The sequence below is a fragment of the Kryptolebias marmoratus genome, linkage group LG3 (genome assembly GCF_001649575.2).
Source record: "Kryptolebias marmoratus isolate JLee-2015 linkage group LG3, ASM164957v2, whole genome shotgun sequence".
NCBI lineage: Eukaryota > Metazoa > Chordata > Actinopteri > Cyprinodontiformes > Rivulidae > Kryptolebias > Kryptolebias marmoratus.
In genome coordinates, this window is record NC_051432.1 from 11464178 (window position 1) to 11488806 (window position 24629).

The 24629-nt window shown below is 39.2% G+C and overlaps 4 protein-coding genes across 6 annotated transcripts in view; 2 read left to right on the forward strand and 2 right to left on the reverse strand.

Moving 5' to 3' along the window:
- The window catches only part of acsl1a (acyl-CoA synthetase long chain family member 1a), a 28322-nt gene extending 25525 nt beyond the window's left edge, over positions 1-2797 (forward strand). For all 3 annotated transcript variants that reach the window (XM_017405892.3, XM_017405872.3, XM_017405881.3), the window contains exon 21: positions 763-2797. In XM_017405892.3, the coding sequence (XP_017261381.1) occupies positions 763-903 (141 nt within the window). In that variant the 3' untranslated portion in view covers positions 904-2797. The remainder of the gene's footprint in view (positions 1-762) is intronic.
- On the reverse strand, positions 2168-9001 carry primpol (primase and polymerase (DNA-directed)). Its single transcript, XM_037974692.1, is given in 13 exon segments — positions 2168-3874; positions 3996-4042; positions 4140-4216; positions 4295-4403; positions 4918-5004; positions 5446-5537; positions 5630-5792; positions 6292-6624; positions 6724-6871; positions 7150-7288; positions 7392-7486; positions 7586-7863; positions 8892-9001. Coding segments are annotated over 12 exon segments (1686 nt in total). The 5' UTR covers positions 7763-7863; positions 8892-9001; the 3' UTR covers positions 2168-3655.
- A 1069-nt stretch (positions 9002-10070) lies between these two features.
- Positions 10071-13922, forward strand: LOC108237454 (ecto-ADP-ribosyltransferase 4-like). Its single transcript, XM_017418917.3, has 4 exons — positions 10071-10349; positions 10557-10636; positions 10722-11422; positions 12218-13922. Exons 2-4 carry the CDS (start codon positions 10583-10585, stop codon positions 12291-12293), a joined length of 831 nt encoding a protein of 276 aa, XP_017274406.1. The 5' UTR covers positions 10071-10349; positions 10557-10582; the 3' UTR covers positions 12294-13922.
- A 255-nt stretch (positions 13923-14177) lies between these two features.
- tacr3l (tachykinin receptor 3-like) lies at positions 14178-23022 on the reverse strand. The gene is made up of 5 exons (XM_017413079.3): positions 22044-23022; positions 20486-20674; positions 20151-20301; positions 16117-16313; positions 14178-16035 (listed from the first exon to the last, which is right to left on the reverse strand). Exons 1-5 carry the CDS (start codon positions 22409-22411, stop codon positions 15813-15815), a joined length of 1128 nt encoding a protein of 375 aa, XP_017268568.1. The 5' UTR covers positions 22412-23022; the 3' UTR covers positions 14178-15812.
- Positions 23023-24629: the final 1607 nt, after the last annotated feature.

Consider the following 24629-nt stretch of genomic DNA (forward strand, 5'->3'; position numbering starts at 1 on the left):
TTAAGCTCCACAAACCTCATGTCGACCGTACTGCTAAGTTTGCTAATGGCAGCTAGGACGTCCTCATTGGTGGCGGATGGACCCGGAGAGCACGTGGAGCTCATGCTAACATTAGCCGCCTTGACGCCTGCTAGCTTGGTCCGGTCGTCTAGGGTATCTTCCTCCGAGCCTTTGTCTTTTTTATTACCTTTGAGCTTCGTCGTCCTATTCATAGTGCGATGGCACACTACACATATGCTGAGCAGAAGTTTAAATATTATTCACGGTGAGATAATGGCGGAGTTGAGTCGGAGCTCCCTCAAAACACGTCTACTCCATATTGAGACCTAGGCCACGCCTAGATTTTTTTTTTTGTCAAGGCTAAAACACATTGACAGGAGTACATGCGGAGCCAACAGACTAACATGAAACAACTCTGCTTGTGTGTCTAAAACTGAAGAAACAAAAGCATTTATTTTTTTTTCATATTAAACTACGATTAGACTATTTAAATACGTAATTATGCAAAAACACTTGAGCTGGAAGCTTGAACTGCTGTTATAAAATCAGCTTCCAGTATAAACTGCAGCCCCACAGAACGGTGGAGGCAGGATCGGTGAGCTCAGACCTTTTTTTTTTTTTTACGATCCAAGAATAACATCTCTACTGGAGGCCAAAAACAAAACAACACAACTCGCTGCCGGCGTGAGGTTGGCTTCAAACCAGCTGCTAGAAAACACAAACCCAGACGTATTTTTTTTGCTTTCTTTCCCCCCCCTGTAGGTCAGAGATATAGCGTTACACCCGGAGATGTTCTCCGTCCACAACGGGCTGCTGACTCCCACCCTGAAGGCCAAGAGGAACGAGCTCCGGAGCCGCTTCAGAGAACAAATCAACGAACTTTACGCCAGGATTAAAATGTGAGCCGGAATCATGGAGAACTGACGAAAGGCCAAACAAAAAAACACAACACCAAATCATTTCTTCAAAGGCTTTCTTTTCACATTTCTGTCTTTGACAACTGAAGCAGTTATGTAGGAAAAACGGATCTCAGTTTAAAAGTATTTATTCTCTTTTTCCTTCCTTTAACGGGTAAATGATGGGAGTTAATGGTTAGTTTTTATCGTAGATCGTTGGGTTTTTAAATCAAAGGGAGAAAGTGAGCTCATTATATCTTTACTTCCATTAAAGCCGATTCTTCGTGGTCAGAAACTCCAAGCGCCTGAAAATATTTCAGCTTGTTTTTTTGTTTTTTTAATATCTATTCCTGCAACAAATATGAAAGGAAGATGCTTTTACAGTGACTCATATCAACTATTTATATGCTGAGCTATTTAAGTGTGGCAAACTATTAAAGTTGGTATTTAATGCGATCATCAAACCTGTAAATAGTGTATGTGCTGGAAAAGTATATTTGTATGCAGATTATTTTTCTGAGACCCTGTAGTTCTGACCTCCTGCATTCCCATGTGTCTCAGTGTTGAAGGAGAAAAAGAACTGATTTCATTAACGTGTTTAAAAACAAGAGTTTAGTTCACAGTTTATTAGAGTTCAAGCGCATTTTGTTTGTTTTTGTTCAATGCATGTAAATTATTGAATGTAGCTATATTGTACATTCAGGAACCTGCTTTCAGTGCCCTTTAAGGTTGTCAAAAAAAAAAAAGTACTACTTGATACTGAAGTTAGTACTGCATTAAAAACTCAGTTTTAGCAGCATGGGCGGTGCTGTTATTGACTCGAGATGACAGCTGAACACACGATCACAACTCAGATCTGCTGCTTTCATTAACATATTTGATTTTTAAATTTTTTTTGACAGGGATTCAAATCACAACTAAATAAAGCAAAATATAAATCGCAGGGAGGAAGAAGGGACCTGTATGTGGAGGTTTATTTGTCTTCATATCAGCTGTGTGCCTGTGTCTGCTCAGTAAGCTGCCGCTTCCCTGTCCTTAAAATATCCGTTTGTTTAAGTATACAAGTATATCGCAGTTTTCTTTGCGGTGGAGATGTGGTACCAGTGCTTGGTCATTCGTTTCAGGGGGTAAAAAGTCCTCCGGACATGAAACATGCAGACGGGGTACAAATATTTCAAAGGCGGTAACACCAGGTTTTATGTCGCTAAGTATTTTTAGGAAGCAACAGGTTTTGTTTTTTTTTTTTTTTTTGACTAATTTTAATATGAGAGTCAGGAAGCTTAACCTAAAGTGTCAGAGTCAGGAGAAGAGACTGAATTTATACCGTTTTGTGTCTCCAGCCAGCAGCACCGTCAGCGAGAAGCTGCGTTTCTGGGTCACGCCTAAATGTTTGAAAATGCAGAGTTTGATGTGTGAACTCAGGTCATTTTGTGTCATCCATGTTTCCTTTAACTGCCAAGTTTCCCAGTCCCTGCCAAAAACAACAACAACAAAAAAAACATCCCCGCAGCATGATGCTGCCACCACCATGCTTCCCTGTGGGAATGGTATTTTCAGTATGATGAGGTGTTAGGTTTATGTTGTCTTTGCGGAGTAAAAAGTTCAGTTTTAGTCTCATCTGACCACAGCACTATCTTCCACGTGTTTGGGGAGTTTCTAATACGTCTTTGGGACATCGCTTTATAAGTTTATATTTTTGTAATTATTTAAAACAAGTTTTTTTTTTCCACATTTCACTTCATTAATCTGTTGTTTTATGTCTGAAGTGACACAGATGTGAACCTCATCACTGATAAATGTTATGGTGAACAGTTCAGCCCACAGAAAGGACAAACCGATGGTTTATTATTTCAGAGGAAGAGGTTTTTATTTATTTCTCCGAATTGTCTGTTTGTTGTCAAACCATTTGTTGAGCTGTAAAGCAGATGTGATGACAAAAAGTGAAACCGTTGTTAAAGTTGGTTTAAACAATACTCCTAATAGTTTCAAAACAAGGTACTGAGTATTTTAAGTATTTTGAATCTGTTTATAAGTTGAAATTTTAGTATAGTGTCAACGGTAGTACTTGTTAAAGCTTAAGTGCCAGAAAAGTTTCTCTTTTTTTGTATATTTACAGTAAAATTGGTATTATAATTACATTTAAGAAAGAATTTTTTCTTGAATTATTTGGATGTCTTTCAAAAGTGCTTTATGGTCTTTTTTTTTTTCAGCTCCCTGACAAGAAAATGTCTGATTTTTTTAATTTGGTTTGACTGAACGAAACATTCTCCACGTCTAATCATATCAAAAGCTCCTGAACATTATAAACCACTGTGTATTTTTATGATTCTTATAAAAGGGCAGATGGGGTGTTTTTATTGAAATGTAGGATTTTTGTCAAATAAAATAAATACTCTCTGCAAAAAATCTAAGTTTTGGATCTTTATTAATGGCCATTTGTTGTCTTGTTTTAGTAATTGTCTGTAAAGTGCATAAATGTATGAGATGTTAGGCTTAAGCCTGAGAAATAACCAATGAGAAACAGTATTTAAACATGTAATAAACGGCTGATAACACACTAGCTTAGTTCTAATGGAATCTGTAGTATTAATTATTCTTGCAGTTAATTTTGTTTATGTACCGACGTACAGTTATTAAAGTTATTCTCCACAAATGTGGAAAAACATTTAGTCTGGTTTGTTATAAACCATTTGTTACAGGTTTTTATCCAAAAATGTTCTGATGCTGCACAGAAAGGTCACCCATTGTTGTTGTTGTTTCTACTGGGAACCATCGTCCACACATGTGAGCAGAAGCTGGTCGGAGATCTCCCCCCTGTTCTCTTCGAAGTCGTTCAGGCTCTCCAAATACTCCCGGTCGTCCTGTTCGTCCCCCCACGCATCAGGAGTCTCCTCCTCCGGACACGCTCTGCTGTTTGGAGCCTGGCTGTGTTCAAAGTTGCCTGTGTCGTCCATTATGTACGCCTGATCCTCCTCATCCTGTCGGTGAACAGCAGACATGATCACTTACTGCTGGGTGCATGGATGTATTTATGGGTGATGTATTTCGGGACTTCCTGGCTGTTTTAATCAATCCAGATGCAAATTAAAGGGAACTAACCAGAGTCAGGATGTAGCTGACACAGATCTCCTGTGGCAGTGGATAAGCTGCAGCAGTTTTACAACCGTCAGTTCACAATTACACAAATCGCTTTGCTTTAGATTATTATTAAAAAAAAAGGAATCATTTGAAGTTGAAACCTACTCGAGGACCTGAAGTTCCTGCAGTCTGGGTCATGGCACTTCTGGTACCAAACCTCCTCTTTGAAATCCACAACGATCCTGCAGACAAAGACGAGAGCAAATCAGAAAGGATCGCAGCCCGCAGGCAGCTCCCAGAACAGGAAGTGCTGGACGTACATGATGTTGTTGCTCTTGTGGAACCTGCCCACATTTTCACACCAGCGATACTTGTTGATGTCGTAGACGAGAAGTTGCTCTGCAGCAAAGTAGCTCCATCTTCTGATGTCTGTCGAGTTTAAATGACAGCGTGAGGGCGGATGAGCGATGCACGACACAAGGACCGGTTGAGGCGCACAGCTTGCGAAATGCTTCTAATCACATATCTGGTCACAAATCTGGGTTATTGTTAAAAAAAAATAACCTGGTTGGACTCATCTCACCGTGTCAAGAAGACAAGCTGAGAGAGATTTTTATCAAATCAAACAAGTTTTCTTGAATCCTTTCAATAGGGATGTCTTCTTTCCAAGAACTTTTCATAAATTTACTGAAGCAAAAACTAGATTGAACAATTAAGTTTTTATTTTCCACATCTTGTCTTTTTGATGCATGGTTCATTTTTTTCTTAACTGATAACAAAGGTTGGTGGTAGCTTTAAATCAATTTACTGATACTTTTACTGCACGAACAAAATCATTAACTTTCGCTTCCAAAAACCCTTTACGAATATAAAAAAACAACTAATTTGAGGTACATCATTAGGATTTGTGAAGTCAAAAACAGCGCCATGCTGCAACACTTACTTCCTTGAATCCCGTCCTTTTTGACTAAGGTTGACACAAAGTTGTCCACTTCTTGGTACAGAGACAATAGGCAGCCAGAGACGGCGCCTGTCAGAAAAGTACCAGGAAAAAAAAATGATTAAAAGTTTTTATGAATCAAATGTTTTCAGACTGAAACAATATATGCAAACTATAATAGAACTTATAATTTGTCAGCATATTAAAGCCACCGTTAACCTTTAAACATTCTAATAAATATTTGGCAGAATAAAAACTGTTAGCAAAGAGAAAAAATTGTACACATATATATTTATAGACTAAATGTCCCCACCTTCTCTTGTTGGAGGGAATTGAAGCTACAATCACCGGTTTATATGAGCCGCCATGTTGTAATTTTGGAACCAGACTCAGCACCCTCAGGTTGTGGGGATTTTATTTTATTTTCTCAGGTGGTGTCTGCAGGATGTGTACCCCTGCAGCCTGCAGCCTGCAGCCTGAGCCATCACACATGCATGAACAGAGAACCGAGGTAATAGCGTTTGGTGTTACCTGAAGCTGATCCCTGCTGACAGTGAGGTGCTGCAGTTTCAGGTCCACTTATTTCTGGGGCGTCCCACGTGAGAATCCTCTGACCTGTAAAACTGACCGACAAGAACAGGAGCCGGGTTCAAAATGATCTTTCCAAAGCAAAAAAACAACAAATAAGGACAGAGGTAATGACGTGTGCCTGTACCTGACATTACACACTAAAGATGCCAGGAAAACACTCTCTTCAACAGAAACTCCCCTTGTAGGTTTGGGAATGAACTCGTTGTCCTCTGCGACAGTGAATGCAGCGTTCTTCCCCACTTTTGACGACTTGTAGAGCCGGAAATTTCTGTTCTTGGTGTAGACACCTGTTCGCACAAATTATAACAATAGTATAATTATAAACAACTAAAGGCTGGAAGAAATACTTCCTTCCATCTTTCTCTCAATCATTAGACACATGCAGGCTGTGTTATCACAGGATCAGTGTTACTCACTGGATTAGACAGTTGTTATAATCTTACGGTGAACAGAGTAAATACAACTAGATGTTGTCAAAGAGGCGTGTTTCTTAAATCTGTGAGTGCTGGTTAATGTTTAATCAGTGCGATCATGTATTTCTGACGGCAGAGAAATGAAAAAAAGAAAAAAGGTTACCTTTTATTTTTATTATATGTTTAGTACAGAAAAAAGCAATTTCAGGAAAAACTGTTATGTTCTTAATTAGTACTTAGTTCTGCCAAGAGTAGGAAGATTTTAATTGTAATACATCATCAATTATGGCTTTGAAACGGACAGACTCAAAGACCTGTGATCTGCTCAGCTGCAAAATTCTGAAAGGATCATTAAAACTCTAGCTTATCTCACCGAGATCAACAAAAAGACACTTTTGTCCATCTTTGTTTTTCACCAGGAGGAAGCTGAGGTCTCTCTCCTCCTCCTTCTTCTGTCTCTTCATCTCTGGACTCTCAGTCTCAGAAGCAGCTCCTCTGTCAGCATTATGAGTAAAATTACACAAAGTACTGATAGAAGCTAAAAAAAATAATAATAAAAATACTTCAAAATTTTATTTTTGACAAGTCCTGAACCAAACTAACCCGTTTTGATTTGTTTCTGTCTGTGAAATGTTCCCCTTTCCCAGACAGCTGTCCCTTTTGACTTCATTAATGACTGGCTGCAGAATGGCATGGATGAACCTTCCTAACAAAAGGTAAGAAAAACAGACAATATCAGGCAGAGGAAACAAATAATTGGCATACGAAAAAAAAAGAAGCAAAAGTCATGCAAGGCTGAACGTACCGGCATGAATGTTGTCTTTGAACGCAGCGTTTGGCAGGATGAAGATGAGATGTCGACTGAACTTCTCCTCTGTGCTGGAGTCAAGGTTGAGGATATTTTTCGCAGAACATTTAATCCCGTAGACCTCCATCAGCTTGTCACAAACATACTGTCGGCACACAGACAGATTATTGTCATCTTTATTCTGTACCCTCATTCAGGGAGGGGAAATAACAGGAAACACAACAAATCCTGCATCCATGTGAGGACGTAAGTTTTCAACCTCCAGATGTAACAACATGCAATTATTTCTCATGATTAAGCTTCTTAATGACTTGTTCCTGCTAATCCAAACGACATAACTACTTATTTCTTTATTATAACAATGTAAGATAATATAATCAACAATAATGTCCACATCTGAGGCCAATTGACAATGATCTCTACCTGAATGAGCAAAGACACCATAGACTTCCCATCGGATCCTCTGTTTGAAGGTTTGTGGAACTCCAAGTCAAAGTAAATCTTACACACGGCCCCTTCAGGGATCACCTCATAACAGTGCATCAAGGACTGAGGGTAAGTTCTGAAAAATTGAAGAGACACAACAGAAACGTGAACTTCAGGCTCACAAACTCGTAATTTAAAAAAAAAATTTTTTTAGGGGAAAAAGCAGACGCGGTGTTCACTTGTAGTAATGCCACAGCTCGCTGTAACTGGTAACCAGGTAGATCCTTTGACCCAGCGACGCCTCTTCTTTTTCAAGGGCAAAGACGTGCACGGCCTACAAGCATGCAAAACTCAAATGTCAGCGGTTCTACGTTCACACGCCGGGTGTAAACGACACAGTGCCGAATTACGAGGTAGTGCGGATGTTTTGTACTTCTTTGCAGCTGATGGCAGCGAAGCTGATGGCCATATTTTGACGAGGAAACAGCCTCCAGACGGAGGAGGGCTGGCACGGCCACAGGCGAGGCTTGTAGCGCGTCGTCAGGGGATGCTGCCGGAACGACTGAGCGAGCTGCTCAACCTTCTTCAGTCGGTCGCCCCACCTGCTCATCCTCCTCAGGAGCGTATGGAGCGCCTACAGGTAAAGCTTTGCTGCGATCGCAGAGGTGAGGGATTTTTGCACAATCTTCTGTTCCTCCGACGTCCCTTAATCTGGAAAAAGAAAGAAGCCGATATCGATGTAAGGGTGCCAAAAATGTCTAACTGATTCAGAAGTTCTTTTTAAAACAGTATAGAAGCAATGGTTTTGCTCATTATTTGCGACTGTTTGTAGTAGTCTTTCCTCTTTAAGCACAATACAGGAAAAGATTTGATGAGCATCTCCAGACTGCTCAGCCAGAGATGTCCCTCCGATGTACTCCTTCCTAATCCTGTCCATTCTGGTCCTTCCCAGTGAAAATCTTAACATCTTCATCTCTGCCAGCTCTGGCTCAGCTTCCTGTCTTTATGTTACTGCAAGCATCTCCAAACCATACATCACGGCAGGTCTCACTGCGGTGTTGTAAACCTTTCCTTTCACTCATGCAGCTCTCCTTCTGGCACAAATCGCCCGACACTTGTCTCCATCCACTCCACCCCGCCTGCACCCTCTTCTTCACCTCTCTTGCTTTAGGTGGTTGACTGCAGGTACTTCAAATCCATTCACTTTCATTACCTCCATTACTTAAAAGCTTCACTGTTACACCCGTCTTCCTCTTATTAACACACATTTTCTGTCTCATTTTTACTGACTTTCATTCCTCTTCTCTCCAGAGCATCCCTCCACCTGTCCAGACCGTCTTCCACCTGCTCCTTACTCTCACTTTAGATCACAATCTGTAAAGCATCCTAGTCCTTGGGGAATCCTGCCTGACCTCTTCTTTAAGTCACCACTGTAAACAGGAAGTGGCTCAGTGTCCCTGATGCAACTGTACAGTTTGTAGTAAGATGTTTTAAATTATTTGGTTACTGCTTTTTTGTTTTGTTAGAGATACGTATGCCTCATGATGGAGAACCTCTTCTCTTATATTGGGATAACTCCTAAAATAACAGGCAAAATCCTGACACCGTTTTAAGAACACGGAGCGTAACTAACGAACCTGACGTCAGTTTTTAATAATGTTCACAGACGCTCGTGACTTACGTCACCGTTGTGTTAACGTTAAAACATCCACCCAATCCTTTGTCAACATTTTTTTTACCTTCGTGAAGTCCCTGTTTGACATTCGGTGCGAACATAACGTACATGTCGGTGGTACGGAGGAAATATGCTGTATTATTGTTTTCTTTCTTCGCGCTTCTAGAAGCGGAAGTGGGCCGAGTCTATAGACGAGTCCAGGCAAACAATCCATGACAACACGGTTTTTACCATATTTATAAAACACTTTCCACTGCATCATTTTATTGTATGATTTTAGAAACATCAAAATTTATGTCAATGTAAAAAGAGAGCCACACGTGACGTACAGGAAAACTTTAACTTTATCTGCCCCCTTATACGAATTATGGTATCACCCACAAACCAGCTTCCGGAAACTTATTATCAAAACAAAAGTCCTTCCCTAAATAAAAAAGAAAATGTTTAAATAAAATTTCAAAAAGTGCTTTAAAAACTGCATGTACAGAAACAAATAGGACTAATTAAACATGCACATATTCTTGTGAAATTAAGTTGGAAAAAAATAAATGCAGCAAATTTACTTGAGTCAGTGTAATTTGTTTATATTTCGCCTCCAAGAAGCAAAGCTTTTTGTTAATCTTTTAAAGTCATCTAGATCAGTAGTTTTCCAAGCTTTTTTTAGACATTGGCTGCTTTTTCACTTTGTTTATGTCCAGTCTTTATGACCCTTATTGTGCAGGGGGAAAATGGACAGGTGGAAGACAGAAGAAGTGGCAGGACTAAAGGACTAGCAACATGAACAGAGCCTGAAAGTCTTGTCCTTAAGAAACAAGAAACAATCCAGCAAAAAACCTGACAGATGCATCATCCTTTAGTAGTTCTATACTGCAGGCTAAGCTTTCAGCAGAAATCACCTTGTTGGTGTAAAATACTGTTTTATTTTTTACCATTATCTCATCTAAAGAAATGGGAACAAATTGTGTGATCCAGTTTAATTTAGGTTCTTTGCTAAGCTGTTCGTGATGTGTCATCAGTGGTTCATCCTTCGAGTTTAGGAGCCTTTTTATGGTTTAATGAGTCATAGATCAAAGTTAAATGGCTTAACAGACAAACAGGCAAAACTTTTCTGAAAGTGATGAACTGAAATGAGCATAAATAAATTATGGGTGGTTTGAAACATTTCCTCTGCACTACTATCTCCCCCAAACCTTTACTGCCTTCCATCCGCAAGGAAAGGGGAAAAAAATAAGGGGAGGGAAGTTAGGTCATAACATTCCTCACATATTATATCTTTAAGAAACAAGAAAGCAAGAAAGAAAGAAGAACCAAAGTTCTTATGGAAACTTGGTAGCTGCAGGGGAATAAATGAGTGGTTTCTCAGATGTTTTTTTATTTCCTTCCTTGGAAACAGGAAAGCAGTTACATCGTGTGATAAATAGGCTCGCTTCTTGAAATAGTGCTCTGCCTGAAACAGTCGCTCCCTCGCAGTTTGTTGGACCTCATGCCGAGTTAGCCACAGAAACTATTCTCCTCCCCAAAGGTATGTGTCTTTTTGCACTTTGCTTTTCATTTCAGTGTTTAAATGTGAGTTATAATTTCCACTGTCAGAAGCTAAGGGAGGAATGTTATATCCTGGGGGTAGTGGACTAGATAGCACACAATATGTAACCTGTCTGAACTAGTCGAGCAACCAGTCAGATCATCTAATCCTCTGGACTGTAAGGCGGTTTTTTCCTTTGTGTTTCAGTCATTTGTAGAACAAGAAGTCTCACAATGTTTGACAGAAAACAGCTGCTCCTGACTGTAATCATTTACACCACTGTCCATGTAAGTGTTATTTGTCACACAGAAATAATTTCATTAAAGTTCTTGTGAGTAAAACTGTTCTCTCCTGTAAACATTGACTCTAAAGGTGTCTAAGGGTTTTCTAAAGCCACTGAACAAGACTATGAATGTTGTGGATGACCGGTATGATGGATGTCACGAAGAAGCCATGAAGACGTTCATCCCAGACCAGTTAGAAGAAGAGCTTAACAAGACTGAGGGGTTTCAGAAAGCCTGGAGCGCTAATTCCCGGTGTTCTTCTCTGATCCCTGGAGGGACCAAAGACCACACTTCTGCACTTTCAGCCCTCCACTTTGGGGATACAAGTTTTTTAAAGGAACTGGCCAAAGCTGTGGAGACGATGGGAGCAAACCTTTCCACCTATCAAAATGACTTCCATTTCAAGTCCCTTCATTTCCTGGTCATGGATTCCATGAGGCTGCTAAACCAAAATAAAACGTGCAAAGACTTCTTCACTTTCTCAGAAATGAACGAAATCCCATCAACAGGCTCCAAGTTGAGATTTTCACGTTTCACCACTGTCCATTCGGACTTTGAAGGCCTTGGAGATGTGGATGGAGAAACCATTTTAAAAATTCAATCTTGTTTCTATGTCGACCTGGACAACCACATCTGTCAGAAAGAGCTTTTGAAAACACTCTTATCTCCGGTTGAAGTCTTCACTGTGACAGATTCAAAACAGATAAGAAAGGGTGCAGATATGTTTACTCAGGTTGTTTTAAGCCATCAGAGTTTTAACAGCAACCACAACTGTTACATGTTTCCAAGGTAAGACTTTCATCAATTTTTGGTGACTTTCTAGATTTTTGTTCATAGCCAGAATATCTCTCACCCGTGAAGTTAACTCTCATTTCTTCATCAAATCTGTCTCATTTTTCAGATTACGGGGTCATAAATGGGTTTGTTGTGAGATACGTTAACCAAACTTAAAAAAAAAAAACAATTTAGTTTCATAACCACATGAGTTTGCAGTTTATGCAGTTTTCTAAACTGTAAATATTAATAACTAAATAAAGCATCATCATCCAGTGAAAACAATGACATTTACTTAAAACCTTTCTAATCCTGATTATGAATCCCTCCGTCTTCCTGGGAGAGATAATAGTGAAGTAAAACAAGCATTCCTTGAAGAAAAGTTTATTGCCCATCGCCTTGCATGCCAAAGTTTTAGCTAAAGATGTCACGCAGCGTGATTGTTCTTTGAGTATGTGTTGAGAAGGACTCTGTAATGCGTTGAGGAAACGCAGAGTTTCTATCAACTCCGAGGTTTTTATTTATTTCTCAGAAGAAAAGTGGAACAGAATAAGACTAAAGGAAGTGAGAGTTGAGAGTTGGCTGGAGTTTGAAATGTTGCTGAATTCTCAGGATTTTGCTAAATTCTATTTTTCCAACTTCAAACAAGTGAGAAACCGGAAAAATATCAACATGCCTTTTGTAAAATAATCAAACTGTTCTCGGTTTTAACGACAGCAGCTCACAGTGAGGCGATTGAAAACAGAAAGTTTACAGTATAAAAACTTTCTCCCAATGATGTCTAATATGTTTTTGTTCCTGTTTTCACAGGTCTGCAGCTGTAATCTCCACCCAGTCGTTTCTTCTTCTGCTTGTGGCCTCACTTCTTGCGTCTTCACATGTTTGACACAAAACGACTTTAACTCAGAGTTCTTCGAGTTAGTGGAAGGGAAAACACAGCTCTGGGTTTTCACTGTCAACCTGAGCAAAAACTGCCAAATAACTAGTAATGGCTTTGATTAACTGCAGAATGCATTTTTTTTTCTTTTTTCAACATATTTAGATTTGTATATTAAAATATATTTTGCTTATGCTGTTATTTTCTTCAGATATTTTAGTGAGATATCAGGAAACTAATGAAGTGGATATATGTACTGATGAAAAATGAGGAAAATCTGGATTGACTTTCGTCGTTCAGCTTCCTTTTTTTTATTTCTGGCAACAAAACCTATGATTGAACTCATCGTAGTGGTTTCAAATGGAAGTTACTAGAAGTGTTTTCACGATTGTGCAACCTTAAAACCTGCAGACGTCAAAAAGGAGTAGATGTGTTGCCGCAAAGCAGATTTAACTTCCTAATATGTTAGCTGGAGTATTTTTAAAGGGGAAACGAAATAAAATATCAAACTAATGAGTTTTCATGTTTTTCTTTTAGGTAAACACCATCATAAAACACTCCAGTGGTTCATATCTCTGATTTAAAAACGTTAATGACTTGTTTTTAGAGTTTTTGTGTCAAAATACTGAAGTGTGGTGATTGTGTGGGCGGAGTTAGGAGGAGGAGGCGGGGCCAGCTGTGGCAGACTGCTGAAGGACACATGGAGCTCCACATTTCACAATGGGAACCCAAACTTTACAGTGATGTCACACAGTCTTCAAGGAGTTTCCCATCAGGACAGCTGGAGGCTGGTGGTGCCGTCCAACAGGCGGTGGTTGTTTTACCGAAGGTTCGTATTTCAGGTGGTCCTCTTCAAAACGTTAACTCCACAGTCAGTCACCAGACTCTGGGTTGTAATTTTCACCAGGAGTTAAACTAACCACATCCAAACTCTCTTGTCCTTTGGTAAGCTGAAGAAGGACTCAGCTGTTGGGGTTTTAGGTCAGTTTACACAATTAATTGAAAAGCACTGAACCATTTCACCCCCACACTATCTGTATTTGTTATTTACTGCTTTATTTGCGTTCCTGCATTTGGCTCTCGATACGTCACACTTCCGAGTGATCACGGAAAATCCAGAAGAGACCCAAGTAGTTTTTTTCAGTCTTTGATTGTAAATTTGAAATTAGAGTAAATTTGTTTTAAATGCCAGACTCTGCAAACAACCACCTTTTATGTCTTTCTTTTGATTTAAGTGAGCTTCAAAACCATTTTCATTTCCCCTTTAACTTTTCTCTGCAGAGCAGTGAACTCAGACAGGCTTTCATTCAGAGCTGTTTCAGCTGAAACAAAACCGTACAGATTTACATTTTTTTAATCTTAAACAATTTAAACACAAATATCTGAATTTGATTAATGATTTCTGCGACTGATTCTGACACCTGCTTCACACACGTATTGTATGACTGCTTTTAGTTTTATTATTATTGTTTAATGAATTTTTATGTGTTCATGATGCATAAACCCATTTTCTGTATGTGTTTTTAGGGTTTTAGTGCTGATTTTAGCTGCTGTCTGTCTTGGCAGAACACTCTTGTAAATGAGATTTTAAGTTTCAGTGATTTTTCCTGCTTAAATAAATTTTTAACAATAAAAAAATGAGCTTGTTGTAATTAACAGCTTTATAACTTTGAGAAGCCAATCAGTGATATAACAGTAATATAAGATAATGCTGGTCCAGTGTTCCTCATGGAGTGAGGGTCCTGGTCTGACTCAACATTTATCATTTCTGAACTAAAATCTAACAAACTAAAATATCACACAAATACAAATTGTGTCTTTGTGAGATTGAATCTACATCAAAACACCAAACACATGAGCACAAACCAAGCATACAGAAAAAAATAGGACTTATAACAGTAAAAAGCACTTTATTTGAAAATTGATGTCACTTTTACACATTTAGGGTCATTACTGTTGACTGAACAATGTTTAAACCTCCCAAGGCCTTAAGGTCAAATTGACTCAAAGTTACAATTCCTTCTCTATGTCTCTTTGTCTCTATATATATAGTTTGAGGGCTTCAGGAGGGTTAAAAAAGCTGATGCACTTGATATTTTTTAGAAAGATAGGCCACGGCTAATTTTGGTATACACAGTATATAATGCATGTAACCTCTGAGGATATTGGCTTTCTGCACCATAAAATTTTATTTTTTTTATCTTAGAGCTGGTTTCCTTAATCAGGGAGACAAATCTTTTAGGTTTTTACCTACTAATCTTCAAAAACAATGTTTTTGAGATTCTACCAATCCCCCAGATAGCTAGAGGGAAATAAAAATGCACACCAAGTAAAAACTCAGAACTCATGAGGATAAGAAAGGGGGTCAGGGGGCCCAGCAAATTTATAAAGGGTGGCCCTTTGCCCCCCCCTGGTTCCCCCCTATAGTAGAGCCCCTGGTGGGAAACTCTGTCATATTTTTATTAAATAAAAGAGACAAATATATATATTTTACAGTTAAAATACTTTGGCTCACCTTAAACATTTTATCTATAACTTACTAGAAAACAAAATGATCAAAACATAAATACATATAAATATCAGTGAAATGTACCAAATTTACTGTATATTCACATTACTTCTGTCAGTTCTCATTTACGGATTATTTTAAACATTTTGGGGGAATGATGTGGGGTTGAAACATTATTTCTTATGTTTATTCACACAAATAATCTCATAAATAATATAAATCTGAACGTTGTTTAAAGTAAACAAACTAATGGACAGCAGCACTTTGACAGCAAAGTCAAGTCAAGCTTAAAAGAACTGAAAGGTATTTGGGTCAACAAACGACGTGACGTTCAGTTAAAGGTGTCTTTTATGAGCACATTTGTACTTTACAAGATACTTAAAACTTACTCGTTGAAACTGATTATTTATTTTTTTGTTTTAAAGTAAAGTCGAGCCTCTGCAGCGAGCGACATCTAAGTCTGAACCTTGTTTGTTTATATATTTATTTTTTTGCAAGCAGTTAAAAATGTGTCCAAAATCGTCTACAAGCAATTCTTGATTTTACTCTACCAGAGGAATGGCGTGACAGTTATCAGCAAATCATTAACAAAAGCACATTTTTCTTATCATTTCTGATATTTTATGTTGAGAGGGAAAGAGTTTTAAAGTAAAAATATAAATATAAACTTATCTTTCTCGTTTCTGTGTTTTAAGACGTAACTATCTGTACCTCAGGACACAGTGAGCTGCCACTGGACCGTCAGGCCAGCTCTCTGAAAGCAGAACAAAACAGACTTTAACTTCCTGTTGTTTAACACTGTGTTTCCCATTAGGATTATTGTTTTTGCAGGCATTTTCCTCTGCATTCCTTCCCTGCCACCGTTTTCCTGTTTCTTAAGAAGGTGCGCCTCACAGTCTGATAACTGATGTCCTGTAAAAATCCCATTTAGGTCTGGAGTCTATGTTCACCAGACCAAACAGTTATCAGAACAACTTAAAGACACAAAAACATAAATTCTTTATCAGCCAAAGAGGAGCCTATCCTTCTTTGTCTTTCTGCTCAGAAATTCCTTTGGACCTGTTCCCTCGAGAACAGATGCTCTTGTTTTTGCTCAGGATGCTGGTGTCGACTCGAGTCAGGGTGCACATGCTGCTCTGGTGACACGGTCGAAGTCTAGTGTTTTGGAGCTCCAGCTCGTCGTAGCTTGACATGCGGACGAAGGGACACCAGCGGAAAGCCTGCTTGAATCCAGCCCGGAACCTGCAGCCCAGAACGGCAGAACCCATCAGTGTATGGCTGTGTTGAATGTTGAATGTTGAAGTTTAACAAACTCGTACCCACCTGCTGTTGAGGCAGCAGTAGATGATGGGATTGTACATGGTGGAGCTCATGGCCAGCCACAGCACTGACAGGTAAACCTGCTGGATGTACTTCCACTTCCCCAGACGCTTATTAAGACCGGTCACGATAAAGTAGACGTGGTACGGCAGCCAGCAGAGGGCAAAGGTCACCACCACAATGATCATCATCTTTACCACCTGCAGGAGGAAGGAGAGAAATGTTTCCCATCTGACAAACAGAAGCAGTAAAGGGAACCATTTTTGGGAACATTCAGTTACCCTGTTATGCCTCATGTGTACAAAACAACCCATTTTTAGTAAAATCAACACGAAGACCGCACTTTCAAGGAATATTCCACAAGTACTAGCAAGAGGTATAAATACATAATGCAAAAAGGGGATAGTAATTCAGGAACTTTCATAGATTCAGCAACGATGAATGCTGGCAAAGCATCACTCAGTGCAGAGGAACTTTTATCATAATGGCAATTATTCCTTAGCAACAAGAAAACTGAACACACTCTATAATGTTCAGCTGATAAAATGTTCAACAAATGTATAATAAACATGGTTATTGTGTGTGGGGGAACACGAAGGACCGAAAGTCCCACAAACCAGACAAACAAGACCCCATAAACCAGATAATATGGCTTCACTTTCAAATGACTGAAGTTGTCAAAGATGCTTCATAAAATATTCTTACGCTGATGGTCAATATGTTTCTGACTGTCACCACCTTTTAGTACGAAAGCTCATTTTCTTTTTTTTTTTTCTTCACGTTGTGCACCACAGTTGTGCTCCTTTTTTGAACTGGATTTATATAAATAAACTAAATTAAAGGAATTTCACCATTTAAAGAAAAAAAAAATCACATGGTAGGTCATAGTTATTTGTTTAAAAATCATGGTTGTGGTAGAAATGGGTTCCATGAGGTGCCAAGCATTCAGATTTGTTTGTATCTAAGTCAAATGAAAGGTTAAAAACCCCAAAATGACGAGTTTTTTTTTAAACTTTCTGCAAGTTGTGCTTTTTAACATAATGCCACGCATAAGTTATTTTGCAAAACAGGTGTTTTTTTATCACTGTTCCTCAGTTCATTCACAGTTGAATGGCCTTAAAATATTAATGTCTTAAGGCCTAATGATAACAGCTATTCACAATACCATTCACTGTGGATGACTGTACTGTATTTCAATTAAACAGTTTTTACACTTGCATCATAAGATTGTCTCTTCATGCACACTCTGGCATCCCCTTTTTTTATTTGTTTTTGAAAGAAGATTGACGCTTTTAGTCGACGGCATTCCTTCTAAACCAAAGTAAAAGTCAATATAAGTCTGCAACATCCTTGTAAAATTAAAAATAAACCTGGTGTACTTGGTTTTTATGACAAAGTGGGAAAAACAAAGGTTATCCTGACCTGTAAGTAGTTTGTATTTTGATATGCATTTCTTCAATATGGGTCCACACTCAAGGTAAACAAAGCACTTGGATGAATCCATTGACAACCAAGCTTGAGTCACATGATTGACCTACATTAGGCTGGCTGCAGTCTGTGTGCGTAAACAAATAGGGGGGAATCAGAGAATCTCAGATAAGATGTTTAGGTGGAAATAAAAGAGTAAGTCTGCTGCTAAATGCAAAAGAAAAGAGAAAGAACAAGTATAAAAACTGGCAAGAATAAATATCATGGATCAAGAAGGGAGGTGCCATAAGGACAGAGATCAGCTTTAGCAAAACTTCCTAAAAGGTTACTGTTTTAGCATTTTTCCCCCAACTGTAGTCTAACATTGACATACTTCACACAACAAATCTGAGCATGAATGCATGCAGATACATCAAAATTGTCGGACTTCTCCATCCCAGAGGACACTTCGGTGGGCGTTGCCATTGTTGACCTATTTTCAGTCACTTCCTGTTTCCCTATGTAAACAAACACATGTGGTAGTTGGCAGCTGTGCAGATTTTGGTAATTACTTTAAGAATTTGCATTTGAATATGATTTTTTTTCTACTGGTCTTCATGACTTGTCAATAAGTACCTTTAAAGGTGCTTGAGATGTTTGTTTTTTCTACTGTGTGAGGTTTAGAACCGAACCATAGTAGTTTTTTCCGGTGCTGGTGTCACAGACTCTGCAAGGCTGTTTTCTTTCATCCTCATCATCACATTTTCCATTCAGTGAGGGAAGAGCTGCTATTATATGAAGACAGGTAAAGGTCAGTGGTGACGCACCAGACCCAGCAGGTCCTGAGTCAGATGGACAGGAGAACTCATCAGTGAGTTACAGAACAATGCAAAGCTGCAGGAGGCTGAAGGGAGCCAATCAGCAGCAGATGCTCTTCTGCCAGACTGAGACGAGAGCGACCTCTTTTTTATCTCCATACCAGATTCTGTCTTTGAACTTTTGGATCACTCCGTGTTTTCTTGACATTTAAGAAACCGCTTTTATCTTCATGACAACAACAGAAATTTGGGCCAATCATAATTTTTTTGTTGTTGTTGACAATCTTTAAAATTATGGTAAATGGACTGTACTTATATAGCACCTTTCTAGCCAACCAGGCCACTCAAAGCTCTTTACAACACAACCTGTGCCCTCATTTACCCATCCACACAGCACTCTACTACATTTCTACAAAGCTAACATGTCAAGTCATTCTACAGAGTCTAATCAGTGCTTTAAACTCCATTCATCCAACAAAGGGACACACATCAGAGGCAATGAGAGGTTCAGTGTTCTGCCCAGGGACACTTCAACATGTGACTCCTGCCAGGAATCGAAACACCAACTCTCTTTAGAGGACAACTGCTCTAACCACTGATCCACAGCCGCCCAGGAAACAGCAAACTTCTATCAGTTTCTCTTTTTATGTTACCACAAAACATACATTTATTTTGCCAGTGTCAAAGGCTGATCTATGAATAAAAAAGTGTATTTTTGAAATCCTAAATATATTTTTATAATCTTTGAACAATTCACAGCCCTGATCCATGTAGGTTTCCTCATTTCTACCAAATAATCTGGGATGTTGCTCTGTGGTATTGTTGATTTTTATCAATGAACTACAACTTTAATCCTCGAGCTGTCTCGACCGATGCTCATCGTCCCAGCTGTGATGTCCCTAATCTTCATGCAGCAAACACACACTTTCACGAAACGCTCTGTGCAGTCTGACTGATGATGCCAAAACTGCGTTTCATCAAACATAAGCTGCCTTTACTGTGCAAGTGCAGAAAATCATCCTGGTACATCCATTCTTTACTGTATGTGTGTGTGTGTATTGTGTCACAATCATTGTTAAACGATTAAAGCACAGCCAAGCTATTTTAGATTTAATTTAATTAAACTCCATGATTATTTTGTGTTCACTGACTGAATCCTCTTTTTTGATCATTCGTTTAAAAAAAGCCCATAAAGGTTTAGTAATATGCAGCGTATGAAGAAGGCACAAACATCCACTGTTCATTTAAATGTATTTATGCAAATAGATTATTAAGGAACTTTTCAAGCTTTGGAAAAAAATTGGTAAATATAAGAAAAATAATCACTTTTTTCTTATCTTGACAGAGCCGTTGATTTGTTTGTTTCCCTTAATGGTACATACCGAACCACGACTTCAACATTTTGCCTGTCAGTGTTGTTTTTTTGTTGTTGTTGTTTTGTCCTTGTGTGATTCTTAGCCTTAGCTGTTGTTAGCAGGTCTTGTTTTCCGCTCCACACACATATCTGCCTTCCATCAGTCATCAGCTCTTTGGTTTCCACTCAGCAGTCACCCTCCCAGTACCAGCGTACCACTGGTTTCCCTCAGTTTAATGTCAGATTGCCTGTTTCTCTGCTTGGTTTTGGCAGTCAAAGCTTTCCATGTCCAAATGCTGCCTGACTAGCTTCAGTGTGTTTTCTTATTTCTTTTCATTAACAGCAACATGTCAGCAAAAATGAAGTCAAATAAACTGGTTTCAGTTTGGCTTTGGCCACATTTCCTGCCAACAGATATACAAGCTATAACAAAAGAAAGAGTAAATTTGATAAATTACCTTCCTTTTTGCACTGAGTTGTGCATGGTAGTTATCAGATGAGTCTCCGGGGACCTCACTTCCCCACAGCGACACGCCAACGATGGTGTACGTGACGCCCATCACTGCTAAGGGCAGCACGTAGACCAGGACTGTAACTACGATGTGATACCTGCACAAATATCAAAAACACGTCACCGGAATGTTTTAAAACGCATGACTAAATAAAACAGTCAGAGAGGTGAAAGAAAAGATCTGCAACAGAATGTAATGGTGGAAATCAAAACTCAAGAAAAGAAACAAGCTTGTCCATCTTTAAAGGATACAAAGTGGTCGCTGTGTCGGTGTGGTCTCACATGAAGGGGTCGTCATCCATGTGGGGCCAGGCCACGTAGCAGAAGGTTCTGCCTGGTAAGGTCCTGGTGGTGGAAAAGTAGCAGAGAGGGAAGGCCAGGACCACGGCCAGGCTCCAGATACAGAAGATCACTCCGATTGTGGCTTTCGATGACAGACGGGGCTTCAGAGGGTGGATGATCGCCATGTACCTAAAGGATGGAGGACACAACACTCAACAGTGCTGCTGAGAACTCAGGAAAGGAAACACGGAAGAAAGAGGAGTCTGTAAAACTTGTCTAGTGAGTAAAGGTAAAGGTCTTGATAACTCAGTAACTATTTGGGATCATTTCACATCATTCTGCCAAAGGCAACATGAGAGAAGTCATATTATTAAGGTCCAGTCAGAGACTTGGAGGTTCGACACCCAACCCTGCAGCATGTTGAACTCTTCCTGCCATCCTACTGCCCTCAAGATGCTTATCAGTGTGTGAGTGAGAAAATAAAAGTCCTGTAGAGTGTAAAAATTTAATAGTAAGGGGTATATGAGTCTGTCTGTGGCTCGGTGATAAGAAAAACATTGTAAAGCACTTTAAAGAACCTGGATAAGGTTTATATATATATATATATATATATATATATATATATATACATATATATATATATATATATATATATATATATATATATATATATGTGGTCTATTTAAAGAAAATCAAATCAGTCATAGATGATTTCAGGAAACTCTAATGACCATTCCTTCCATACTGATTATTTTTGAGTGTGAATCCTTTAAATCACATGTGGATGACGATAATGAAGTAAATCCGTTCAAGTTTTTCTGTCAAACACAGCTTTAAGGAGGAGCTTTATCAATTCAAAAAGCAGACAGTCCACACTCCCTGCTTTATGAATTGATAAAGCTCCTCGGATGAGAAGCGAAACGTCTTCAGATACAGAACAGAAGTCCAGTTGTTTTTTGTTTTTTAAACCTTTTTTGGGGGAGGTCTGTCTGCTTGCAAATTATCCCATGAACTGCTGAATGAATCATTGGCGTACATTTACAACTGATCAACTTTTGGAGTCGACCCAGTTCCTGATGGCTGCCACAGCAGCTGTAGTCTGTGCCAAGATTTGGTGTGGTTGTAGCTGAGAGTCATCCACAACACGTACGCCAAGGGCTTACTGCACCAGGTCTTTGCTTTAAGCTTTAGCATCAACTGCTGGAGTCAACCCCGTCTGTGTTGTATCACTGAACAGATGTTGATGAAGATCACAGAAAGTATTCACTGGAAGTACATCTACACCTGATTAATGTTTGGAGTTAACCCAATTCAAGATGGCTGCCAAAGTTAATCAGCATTGGCCAAAACCTTTTTTGGATTTACCATGCCCTGGATGACTGAGAATCTACACCAGCTAACAGACAGACATCATCATCACCATCATCATCATCACATCTCAATACCAGTGGAAGAATACTGCAGATTTTTGTTTTATGCATGCAACAATCAGTCAGTTTTACACTGCATGTAGTCCACCTTTCATTCAAACAGCTCGTGCGTGTGTGACCTCCCCCACCTGTCCAAGGCGATGGCCGTCATGGAGTAGATGCTGGCGAACACGGCGGTCACCGGGAAGAAGTTGTGGAAGCGGCAGTAGACCTCTCCGAAGTACCACTCTCCGTGCGCCGCGTAGATGAAGTTAATCAGAGTGTTGAACGCGGCCATGGACGCGTCGGAGAAAGCCAGGTTCAGCAGGAAGTAGTTGGTGACGGTCCTCATGCGTCTGTGCGCGAGGACAATCCAGATCACGATCAGGTTGCCGAAAACCGCCACCGCCAGCACGGTGACGTACGCCGCGGACCAGAGCACGATGCGCCACGCCGGCTGCGCGAACTGGTTGGTCAGAGCCCTGGTCGCGTTGGCTCCATCCCGTCCCGGGGCCATCCCTGAGGGCTCCTGGGCTGGATTGGTTTCTGAGGGGAGTGAGGACGAGGAGAGAGAGAATCACTTCGGCTGATGTTAACCCGACTGCTGTGGGGTTGACAGAGTGGTCCTGATGAGAGAACCTGTCCCTCCAGGGAGGAAGGGGGCGTTTCCTTCCCGGAAAATTAAAAAAAAAAAAAAGCCCGATCATAGGGTAAGGTCAGGCTCCCTTAAAGGTACACACTGCAAACTATGTTATCAAACATTCAAAAAAGTTATTCTGAGCTGTGTCAAATGATGCAGTCTGAGAAAGTAGCACCCCTAATGTGCACCAAGACTCAAACTGATATCCAAATGTGATCAACACAAATAAATAAATAAATATAGTATCAGGATTTTTATCCTCACGTTCTCTAGAAATAAAACCTCTGGTGGAGGTGCTTTCATCCCTGAGATTTAAAACAATTGTTCTCTAGAATTAAAGGCATCTGAGGCGTCCCAGACCAGCCTGGCTGGAATACCAATAATCCCCTTGTCAAAAAAAAAGAAGCTCAGACACCAGGGTTTTATGAGTGTGTGTGTGTGTGTGTTATGTAAGTATAATCCTACTGTAAAGGCTCTTTCGAGCAGCACATGATGAAAATCTTTGGCTTGTTACGTCTTGGAATGTTTCTGGAGAAAGAATTTTGAGGCTTTTCTTTGTGGTACTTTAACAGTTTCAAACTTAAAAAAAAAACAAAACAACAAAACTATTGGGTGTTTTCTGAGGTCTGACAGATTTATCCTCAGATGCAGAATAATGTGTCAGTCCTACAAAAAAAAACCTGAACCCTCTACGCTTGATGATGGAACTGAAATTTACGCTTGCATTTTCAAACTTTTCAATGATCTTATGTTCATGCTTTTTGTTTGAATAAACAACAAAACTTCTTCCACATCCAAATGAATAATCTATAATCAAATACCTTAACTTTATCTCCAGAAGGGTTTTCTTTGTAGACAGCATTCAAACACTAGCTGGGTGAAAAGGTCCAAAACTTCATGGCTTTCAGCTTTGATTTGAAGAGAAAGCAAACTTTTCTCGCCGAACAAGCAAACTTCCACATAAAATGATTCAAAACAATGAAAAAACATTACAAGAAAAACATACTAAAGAGAAACAAAGTTAACTAAAAAGATGCAAAAGCTTAGCAAAAAAAAAAAAAAAAAAAGAAAAAAGAAAATGCTTCACCAGTCAAGAGATTTTGTTTGACTGATATTGGCCACTTTTAAAATATTGACAATCAGTCATGTCTGTGGGTACCTAAATTATTATCAGGTAGGAACATGAAGATGCTGCTACTGTAGCCCACAATTTATTCTTTAAGCAAGAATGCTCTTCAAATTATTTATTTCAAGTGTAAAAGTTCTTCTAAGGGTTGCTAAATGTGCGTTTCTTTTACGTCAAGCAATTATTGTTATATTTTTTAAAATTAAAAACACATATTGACTAATTATGAAAACATAAATTTGGTGTTGTTTATCTGCCATCGGCTGTCCTGATTTATAAAGATTGGCACCTGCCATAAAAAACATATCAGTCGACCTCTAAAAGAGACGCAAAATAAGTGTGAAATGACAAAACGCCAGCCATAGATTCAGCTAAAGAGAGACAAAAATAAAACATAAAGAGAAAGAAAGTTCCTGGAATGACAAGCATTTACTGCAAGAGGACTGAAATAACCAAAAACAGACACAAAAAAGATTTTTAAAAAAGGGACAGAACAACTAAAAAGAATAAAGAACATTGAACAACATCAACAACAAATAGAATAACACAAGAGCCATTAGATAGAAAAGCAAAAGAAGAAAATATTCAAAATAAAGACAGTCATTCTAACAAAAAATTGACTTTTGCAATAAAAATGGAATTTAACTTGTTTTGTTTTTGGAAATGATCTTCACTGTTGTAAAGCAGTGGTCTCCAGTCCTCCAATCAAGGGCTACTGCATGTTTTACTTGTTTCTCTGCTCCAAGACACCTGATTTGAATCAGTGGGTGATTAACAGGCTTCTGCAGAACATGAAGAGGGAATTTAACCACTGAATCAGGTGTGTTGGAGCAGAGAAACAAGTAACACATGCAGGATAGTGGCCCTGAGGACCAGGGTTGGTGACCACTGTTGTAAAGCATGTTTCTGCAGCTGACACGGGAGAGATAAATCAACATATACCAATACAAATCTGTTAAACAATGAGTC

Bases quoted from the DNA above. Each gene is read 5' to 3' on its own strand.
- tacr3l (XM_017413079.3), bottom strand. From the start codon at position 22,411: ATGGCCCCGGGACGGGATGGAGCCAACGCGACCAGGGCTCTGACCAAC. The intron at 20,302-20,485 runs GTGAGACCACAC...ATATTTGTGCAG, and splicing joins ATGGATGACGACCCCTTCAT to GTATCACATCGTAGTTACAG. The intron at 16,314-20,150 runs GTAATTTATCAA...TTCCTCCTGCAG, and splicing joins AACTCAGTGCAAAAAGGAAG to GTGGTAAAGATGATGATCAT.
- LOC108237454 (XM_017418917.3), top strand. From the start codon at position 10,583: ATGTTTGACAGAAAACAGCTGCTCCTGACTGTAATCATTTACACCACT. The intron at 10,637-10,721 runs GTAAGTGTTATT...TTGACTCTAAAG, and splicing joins TCATTTACACCACTGTCCAT to GTGTCTAAGGGTTTTCTAAA. The intron at 11,423-12,217 runs GTAAGACTTTCA...CTGTTTTCACAG, and splicing joins AACTGTTACATGTTTCCAAG to GTCTGCAGCTGTAATCTCCA.